General features: G+C 37.7%; 1 protein-coding gene across 1 annotated transcript; it reads left to right on the top strand.

The window, feature by feature from the left end:
- Nucleotides 1-67: 67 nt before the first annotated feature.
- On the top strand, nt 68-9,980 carry LOC111396710 (la-related protein 6B). The gene is made up of 10 exons (XM_023023184.1): nt 68-750; nt 1,838-1,919; nt 6,397-6,491; nt 6,617-6,688; nt 6,913-6,992; nt 7,096-7,195; nt 8,026-8,073; nt 8,183-8,251; nt 8,700-8,852; nt 9,609-9,980. The coding sequence occupies exons 1-10, from the start codon at nt 325-327 to the stop codon at nt 9,873-9,875; spliced, it is 1,392 nt and encodes a 463-aa protein (XP_022878952.1). The 5' UTR covers nt 68-324; the 3' UTR covers nt 9,876-9,980.

The raw sequence follows: 9,980 nt of genomic DNA, 5'->3' as shown, positions 1-9,980 counted from the left end.
AAGGGCCAAACGGGCCTTACAATTGTGTATATGTATTAATACGCCGAGAATTCCTCTCCCCGTGTCTCTCCATCCTTTCCCCTCGCCCCCTCCCCCCCTCCGTCTTCTCCTTCTCTATTCCAAACACAAACCTAGTGTCTATCTGGGCTCTGTGGAAAGATTTCCAATTCAACACACAGAGAAAATCGACCCAAAAACCAATAAATTTACTATTCAGTTAGTTCTGTTAGTTCTGTATTGATATATTATACGCCAATAAAGATTAATCAGTTGATTGTAGGACTCATATTACCAGATTGTAATCAGATCCATCAAGATTGATTGATGGATCAGCAAGATTACGAAACCCTAGGATCATCGGAGAGTAATCAACTCAACCTTGCCTCTGTTAGCAGTAAGCTCAACGCTAAGGCGCCTGAGTTCGTCCCACGGTCGACTTCTGTACCGTCGCCTTCACATTCGCAGTCTCCGCCGCCTTCGCCTGCGGTTGCGCAGCGGGTTTATACGAGGCCTCCGTTCGGGTCGCCTTTAAGGCCTTACTATGGATTTGAGGGTCAAGTGGCGGTACAGAATTATTATCAACATGGGGCAATGCCGCTTTATGGGTACTTAAATCCGTCTCAGGAATTGTTGAATGGGATCCAAACCCCGGTGGTATCTGCAGAAGTGGCCGATGGTATTACCACTACCGCCGCAGCCATTTCGACGAAAAATGGAATGCCAGATGCTCATCAGAAAATTCTCAGCCAGGCAAGATTTTTATATGGTTTATTATATGTATTGCGAGTTTAAACTGTTCGATTATAGCACTGTTTGACAGTTACTCGGTTTCTTGTGATTGTGTGTCTTTGATTCTTTGTTGCTGGTTTTATTTAGAGAGAATACACCATTAGGGTAACTGTGTTCCTTTACTCATATCTAGTTATGAATCCATGAATTCATCCAGTAACTCAGTGACATGTAAGTTAAATTTATTGCTGAATTTTGGATGTTTTGCGAATGAAATATTATGTGTTATGCTTAAATATTGCATTTCTCGTATTTTGATTGACTTGTGATTTTGAATGATAAATATTGGTGAATTTGGGACTGTTTGGACTCATTAGCAGAAAATATGGTATATCTTGGTTAGGGTAGTATGGTTTTGATTTATCTGTACAAAATGAATAAATGATGGATACTTGTGATACTGTGTGCAGTAATTTGTTTTGTGTAAATTGACTTTATGAGGTTCGACCACTGATCTGATTTTGGTTATTATACAAATTAGCTTTTGGACGGTTAATTTTCAGTATTTATATCTATTTTCTGAGAAGACATGAATAGCCGAAGCACCAAATCCTGCCGAAACTTCATTACGAGAAAAGAAGCTTAGGACATAATCTGTTTATTGTAATATCAAGTGCTTCATAAGTTACGACACGCTGTTATTGCTCTGAAATCAGGCTTGTTCCGCCTTGAACAAGTTGTGCGGAAAGGATTAGACAGCAAGAACAAGTTCCTGATTGATTTGCAATAAAAAAGCTATTTTATCTATTTCCTGTCATGAAAACAAATCTTTTTGTTACCAGAGCAAAAGGCATAATAAAAATCCACCTACCACTGTTGACTTTGCAGTTGGCTGGTTTTTAGTGCTTACGATTTCACTCTAATTGTTTATTTAATTTAGAAAATCAGTTTTTTTTTTTTTTTTTTTTAATATTTGTACCTCTAATACTTTTGCATTTTCTTAATGCTTGTCCTGGTGAATTCAGTGTTGTCTCTTCCAACATTAGCTAATGCTTCGTTGCTTTTGTTTTATAAGAACATGCTAATTTTAGATACCTTTATGTTGCAGGTGGAGTTCTATTTCAGTGATATCAATCTGGCTACCACCGATCATTTACTTGGGTTCATGATTAAAGATCCTGATGGCTATGGTAAGGTTTTTCCTAAGAACGTTTATTTTCACGATCATTTTGCCTGCACTATTCAACTTGTTAACTTTCTAAATCTCCCGCTTAAGAAAATTTTACCTTTACTGCAGTATGTAATTCCTGTTGTTGTTGATCTAACAGAAAAAAGTTAACACTGTAAGAAAATATGCTTGTTTCATGACATTTGGATGATTTCCTTATGCATATGCTTACCTTTTTGAGAGGTATATTTGATGTCGTATGGGAAGAAACAACTAGAATATTGTATAGTGCTAACACGTTCTGGGGCTAGTGAGCTGGTGCCCGACGTGTGTCCGACACCGACACATCACGACATGTTGCCGACACTTGTTGGAAATGCTAGGATTTATTGGCTGATTTCATACCGCCAAACATGTCTCATGACATGTGATGAGCTATTAAAATTCATCGGGAAAAAAATAAAAATGGATGACCACCTGGTTAGTAATCAGCGGAAGGGATGGGCTATTTCATCATCGATGCATGAGAGATGGTATCGGATGCACGAGAGGGGTTCTAAACCTAGAAGAGGATAACAGTGTCTCCTCTTTTTAACTTGCCAAACACGTCCTCTTGTTTTTTATTAAATACAATTGACCTATGAATAAAGAAATTTACCTATTTAGTTAATGAATAAAACTTGTTTTCGGAGCATTTATGAAAAATCACTTGTTGGTGCTTACCCATCTTTATATTTGTTTTCAAGAAAAGATATTTTTAGTAAAGTGATTTATTGAGGAAAGATGATCAAATTTGAGGTGATTGACCTTTCTTGATTAAGATCTCTTTTTTTATTGCGACGGGACATGGAAGGAGAAGGAAATAATGGGAGTTTGGAAGCTGGTTCATTGATTAAAGATTTATCACTTTAATCCTTGTGTTACCTTTCTTATATGTAGATAGTGGCTACTTAATTTAAGCAAAAGAGTTTTGGAGCAAAAAGAACAATAAATAACGCATGTATAATGGAGTTGAATGCTTGAAATCTATATGGGACTTTAATAGAGGATGAATCAAGTTAATATCATAGTCTAGAAAAACTATGTAATGGTGATAGGAACTTGGAGAACTCAGACTCAAGGGCATTGCCTTTTTTTTCTTGAATCCTATGCATTGGAGAAACAAGAAAAATAGACGTGGACCAATGAAATACATGCCCATCCTCTGGTTCTAAGCTTTTAATGGACATGTTTTGACCATATAATAAAAGCATATCTTGGTCCATGAAGTCCTAAAAAGGTAAGAACTCTTAAACCTGTAGTTGATGTAAAACCCAGGTTTTGTTCCCATCAATAATTCCCAAAATTAAGGTTATCCTTAATGTAGTTCTTGTCCAACATGCTTTGTTCAAACCATGTTGTACTGGGTTATTTGCTATCTCAATAGCTGCTATGTTATCACAGAAAAGCAACATGTGTTTATTTGTGCCAAATTCAATTCACTGAGAAGAATCTGCAACCAAATAAATTGAGTGAGTGCATGGTGCAGTGCTTGGTATTTAGCATCGACACTAGACAACGATACGTCATTTATTATCTCATTCCAAGTTACCAAATTGCCTTCAACAAATGATGCATACCTGAAGCAGACTTCCTATCCAGTCTTGCTCCAGCAAAGATCGAGTTTGTATATCCCACAATATCCAGATGCTTGTAACTAGAATACAGAATATGCCAAGATACGATTCACTGCTTGCATGTGTCGATCACTAGGATTACAACACTCACAGTATATTACAATCGAGATCTTGTATGAGTCTAGTTGATCAACTTCCCTATTAGCCTTTGATTTCTCTTTCTTTGTAGGAATTAAATCGGGCTAGTTAGATAAGCCATGGTTTACCGTGATAGGAGTGCTTGGAGGTTCACATGCTGAGTACTAGTTTTTGCCGAGAGATATAATGTATGTTTTCATTAGGAAAGAAGAAACCCTTGTTTAGATTGAGATACCTCAATGCCTAAGAAGTATTTTAGAGAACCTAAATCTTTGATTTTGAATTCTTTCTCAATCACATTAGGGTTACCACCAGAGTAACAGTTACAATTATGTCATTGACATACAAAATAACTAGCGTGAGGATGTCATTGACATACAAAATAACCAGCGTTATATCCTCACGCTGGTTATTTTAGAGCACCTAAATCCTAAATTTCAAATTCTTTCTCAATCATAGTAGGGTTACCACCAGAGTACCAGTTACAATTATGTCATTGACATACAAAATAACTAGCGTGATAACCTCACCATCACCTTGAAAGAGAGTGTGATTTACCAAAGCCTGCTTTAACCCGTACTCCATTGAACAACTTAGCCAATTTCTGCATGCAACTCTCTTGCTACTCCAAATAGTAAGGGCCCGCTCTCTCTCTCTACCAGTGCCCATCACCATCTTTGTTAGATTTTCGTGAAATGCAATGAGTAGACAAGAAGGTTACAAGACAATTAAGATGTTTCATAATTTTAGTATTTGAAAGAATATTATTAGAGAAAGTAGGTGCTTGTAAAACAGAAGTCATTAGAGAATGTGAGAAAATAAGACATTTTGGGCCCAATAATTAGCATAGAGGTCCAGTTAGCAACCTGAACAGTCTTAACATGTGGAGAGGTTAAAGAGTCAAATAGGAAGAATTACTAGTAAAATGATGGGTTGCTCCTGAATCATAACCCGTGCTGGAAGCAGTAGCGGTAAATGCTACTCCAAAAATTTCCTTCTTAAGGAGACACGTGAGCTACATGACAAGCAGAGGACGGTGAGATGTCAATGAAGGCAGCCTGATAATGTTTCCTACTTCTCTTCTCGGTTTACTTGAGTTTGAACCACTCCGGATGGCCATGCTTGTTGCAACGCTTGCCCATAAAATGTCTAGTGCTATGGCAGGGTTCATTAGGCTTGGTAAACAGTGTGCTCAAGTGTTGGTCTTGGGACAGCCAGAGCAGAAGCCTCAGAGTAAACTTGTGTTCCAGTGGTGAGTTGTCTTTGCACCTCACGATGGACCATTGAGTAGGCTTCCTCCAGACTTGGGAGAAGGAAAATAGATAAGATTCGACTACTCTCTTGATCCAAACTTTGATGAAGACCTGCAAGAAACAGGTAAATATGATTTTTAGCGGTTCGGTTCCGTAAATTTTCAACATTTGCTTGCTAATCATATCATTTTGCCTGCAGTATTCAAGCTTCATGAATTGAAGATCAATTCATTGTAGTACTCTGCAAGAAGCTGTCCCCTTGATGTAACTAATTGACTTCTACATTAGTTAATAGACCTTTTAATGGGTTTGAGACATCAAGGTAGCTTTTTTTCACGGCATCCAACACCTTCTTGGCCCTTCCAAATTGAACAAAGTGGGACATTAGATTATCGGTCATGGAGTTTAGGGTTTATTGACTTTGGCAGTAGCACGGTCTTGGAGTTATAAGCCAAGACTTTACTGGAGCGTCATCAGCTTCACACTCATCATAGCATTGATCAGTCTCTGCTGGTATGGTCTTTAATCCTGAAATGTAACCTTTCTTCCAACTGACAATGTGCATCTCCAAAATCTTAGTCCAAACTCGATAATTTGTGCAATCCAATTTACTATGAATAAGGGAGGGAGTCTTACGTACAGGCTGTGAGAAACAATCTTCTTGCCAGCCATTCAATCATGGGTTTGATTTTCAATTTCAAAAACACACAATAGCCACTAAAAAAACACAACTACCCAAAAAATTCACAATCTGAACTCACAAGGAAGAACGACAGCAACCATCACTATACCACGCACACCACACCACCAGTCATCATAAAACACTAATAGCTCAGAAAAAGCAGTCTCTAACAAGAAGAAGGGGTCCACAAACTAACCTTGGGTCTGAAAATGGTTCTCCGGAGTAAAGGAGACCGCGCCTGACGTTTGCAGAAGCAAAAGAGGTCTCATCGTCGGTCCATGCAGATCTTAGTTCGCAGAGGCAGCTAGAGAGAGAAGCGCAACCCATGCTGAAGTAGGTGTCAGAGGCCCAACCCGATGCTGGACGTGGGGTCACCTACGTCTGGGTAGGTTGGCGAGGGGCTGCCAGCATCTGGGAAGGATGATAGAATGGCTTGGGTTGCTACCAAATTTCTGTGGTTTGCTGTTTTGATTTTGACAGCTAGGTTGTTTCTTTTCCTTAGCTCTGATACCTAGTCAGAGATAGAGAGAGAAAATTGTTGTATAAAATTATGTCCAAAAAGTATCTTAAACACAAAGATAAAATAAAGAATGTATTTACCAAATAGCCCCCAGCTATCTTAAAGTGACCAAGTTGGGTCCATACTAGTCACACATATTTTAACTAAGATCAGTAATGCTTGCTATGGAAAATATATTTGAAGAGATCTTGTTTCGATTGATTATTTTGATGCAATAAGGATACTCATCTGCTTCTCAATCGCCAATTAGAAATGAATTTTAACTGTTTTGCTACCTTCTTGTCATGTAGTGCCTGTCTCTGTTGTCGCATCATTTAAGAAGATAAAAAACGTCATCAGTGGTGCTTCCCAACTTGCTAGTATTCTGCGGAGCTCAAAAAAGTTGGTAAGTTTGCATATTTTGGAAAACATTCACCATATTGCAATACATCTTCTGATTGCACTGTAGTTCTGTGGCCATCGCTTTGTCATTTGATGATATTCATTTGTGGTCGACTTATCGTTCTCTAGGTGGTTAGTGAAGATGGCAAAAAGGTCAGACGTCAACATCCTTTGACTGAATCTGACATGGAAGAGCTACAAGTAAGTCATACTTAAGATAAATTTATTTTTTTATCGTGTGAGGTGAACCTTGTTCAATTGTTGGTATGTCCAAATATATGCATGTACAATTTTTACTGAATTTAACTCAGAGACCTTTTCCATTTATTGTTAGTTAATTGCAACTTACATGTTACCTCGATGAAGTTATTTTTTCTTCTAACCCTATCGTTGCCTTTTGACCTGTATCTTCTCCGTCTCAATAGTCGCGTATAGTTATTGCTGAAAATTTACCCGAGGACCATTGCCACCAGAACCTCATGAAGATTTTCTCCTCCGTGGGAAGGTACATGTTCTTCATCCTTCATTGATTATCAGATATTACACAGGAATGTTTCTTCATAATTACTTTTTATTTTTACCTCTTATGTTGTTGAACTGTCTACCAGTGTGAAGTCAATTCGTACTTGTCTGCCTCAGAATTCCAACGGTGGAGCATCATCAGCGTCTAGAACTGTGAAAGGGAATGCAGCGCATTACAGTAACAAGGTATAGATTTTTGTAACTATTTCTTGTCATAAATTCATAATCAATGCACCTTTTAAATAGAACGCAAAATTCCCATGGCCCTCATGAATGTTTAGGTTTATCATTTGACATGCTTCACAACATTTTCAAGATGTAGATTTCCTTCTCAGAGTCAGAAAAATGGCATGAGCCATAGGTGACTTGTGCGCCTGCGCATTGGTATAAATTTGAAAACAATAACTGAAAAAGTCAACCTCTTTTTCAATCTTCATGAAACTTCCTTTGAAGCCGAGACACCCATGAAAGTGAAATATACTGAAAGATAAATATTCATAATGCTTTGTTGGTGTGGGTTGTTGAAGAGAATAGATGTGTATTCATGAAACAGGCAATAAGTTCAGGCAGATGGAAGGAGAGAATGATATTGGCAATATAGAGTGGGGGATACTCTTTTACTCATGATTTGGGTAAATGGAGGATAGTTCTTTTTGTATTTTCCATTTTTGTATAATTAGATCTCTTTACATGTTTTTTTATTAGAGAATCTACCCAAAATCCATAAAATCGGTAAGGGAAGCACAAATTGACATGAAGTCAAACATTAAAATGCTGTTCAACTAATACAAACACGATTGATTTTGTATTTATGGATTTAAAGAGAAACGCATATCTTAATGCTGTATTTGAGTGCTATCAAATTACTTTTTAGTGACTGACTACAATAAGCTATCTGGTTTTCTGGAAATATTTTGAAGAATTGTCATTATCAGGATGCTGATTAGTCTGCTTTTGTTGTATTCATTTTTGGCAAGATCACACCCTTAACTTCTGAATTTGATATTTTCATGTAGTTGCATGCATTTGTGGAGTATGAATCAGTTGAGTTGGCAGAGAAAGCAGTATGTGATTCTTACCCTTACTTGACTCATCTTCCCACCCCAAGGAAACTTAAGAACTCAGCTCAGTTTAGCTTCTCTACAATCCGTGATCTGTGCTTGCTGTTTACAGATTGTGGAGCTAAATGATGAGGGCAATTGGAGGAACAGTCTAAAAGTCCGTTTGCTGATAAAGAGTGCAGTATGTACCAAACACTTTTGTTTGTTTTTTCTATTTATTTTCTGAAAGCACTATTTATATTCTTATGAGAAGACATCCCAGTTCTACTCGGTTCATCCTGTGCCAATGGAACTTTCATGGATACTTTATTAGGAATATTGAAAATGAAGCTCGATTCTTAGCTGTAGATATGTATTTAAATATTGAGAACTAGGCTACAAGAATCCTATCATTTTAATCTTTATGATTCCTAGTTTAATATTTTAGATATTGCTGTCCAAGACTAGTCCTTTTCCTCTTGCTTTTTGTGCATCTGGGGTGATGATATATCTGCAATGCGTTTAAAGGGGAGGTGACGGAAGTGAACCTAGTTAAAGTACTAGTTAAGGCTTTTTTTGTTTCATGACCTTTGTCAGATTATTGGTTGTTGAATTTATTTAAATATATCTGCGCTACTTTCGATACACAGGTGAAGTCTGCTCAAGTGCGAGGTAAGAAACTTCATGATGGTCAGTCCAATGGTAAGATAGATGAAGCAATTGTGCCAGAGGGGCAGCGGCTCAAGGAGAAACATTCAGAAGATTCATTGCAGGAGTCAGATGCTCAACCATACGGGTTTCAAGTAAGAGACATTGGGATTCCTGTTCTTATTTTTATTAATTTCTATCTGTTGGAGAGTAAATGAAATGATTCAGTTGGAATATATCTCATATATGAAGGGCACATTCCTGTCATAGTGTTCCTGTCTGTCTTACTTACTGGTGAAAGAAAATGAATTTAAGAACAAAAGACTTGGTGGAAGTCTGATTATTTGGCAGAAACTGACTAGAGTTATCTTGGAATACATGCTAATATCCAATAATTATAAATATGGGTGTTCCTGAGCCGAAATTCGTAAAGCTCACTTGTTATCATGTAAGAAGTTCTAGCTCAAATGCATTGTAATTTTCTTCAAAAATGTCACTTCTGATTTCAAATTGATTCAACAATTTTTATAGGCAAATATATTTGAATTCTGGGGAAACGCCTCTGAAATTTAAAATTCTTGGGTTGAGTTCCATTTCTGCCTAACAGACCCTTGGACAGGTTGATAAGTTGTATCTGAATCTTGTTTGAATCTTGCCACTTCGGTTCCAGGCTTCCTGCCCAAAATGTCTTTTTAATTTGTAGGTGATTTTATTTTTGTTTGGTTGTTTATGTACTGCCTTCCATATTTGTTGTTTGGTATGAAAGGGTAAAATTATACTGATTACTGTTTATAAGCCAGATGGATTTCCTTGGTATGATTTATCTAAAACGTTCATCTGAAGTGCTTGAACACAATTTCTTTCCTTTCTTCCATTTGGAGATTTGAGCATTGATTTTTTTCATTGGACAGTGGGAGGATAACACGAACAATAGTCCACAGAGGAAAGCCCACAATTTTGTCAGTGGCAATGGCAGTGGAAAGGGCAAGGGACAGGGCCGGGGGCGATCTCAGCATCACATGAACGGAGGAAGTCATTTGGGATCTTCACCAATGGAAGCTTCTGTCAATACCGAGAAGCTGACTATAGCCAAAGCATCTCCTGTCCCTCGCATGCCAGATGGCACTAAGGGATTCTACATGGGTCGAGGAAAGCCAGTAGCTATCTCAATAGCTTGAAATGCTCTAATATCTTAAAAAGCAAGTGCATCTTTCAAATGCCAGCATTCACTTGTCAGGGCAAAAATGGCTTGTTACGTGCTGTATGGAAGGAGAGTCGTTAAA

Source organism: Olea europaea, chromosome 7, assembly GCF_002742605.1.
Source record: "Olea europaea var. sylvestris chromosome 7, O_europaea_v1, whole genome shotgun sequence".
Classification (NCBI taxonomy): Eukaryota; Viridiplantae; Streptophyta; class Magnoliopsida; order Lamiales; family Oleaceae; genus Olea; species Olea europaea.
The sequence above is the reverse complement of the archived record's forward strand: the minus strand, read 5'-3'. Positions and strand labels throughout refer to the sequence as shown.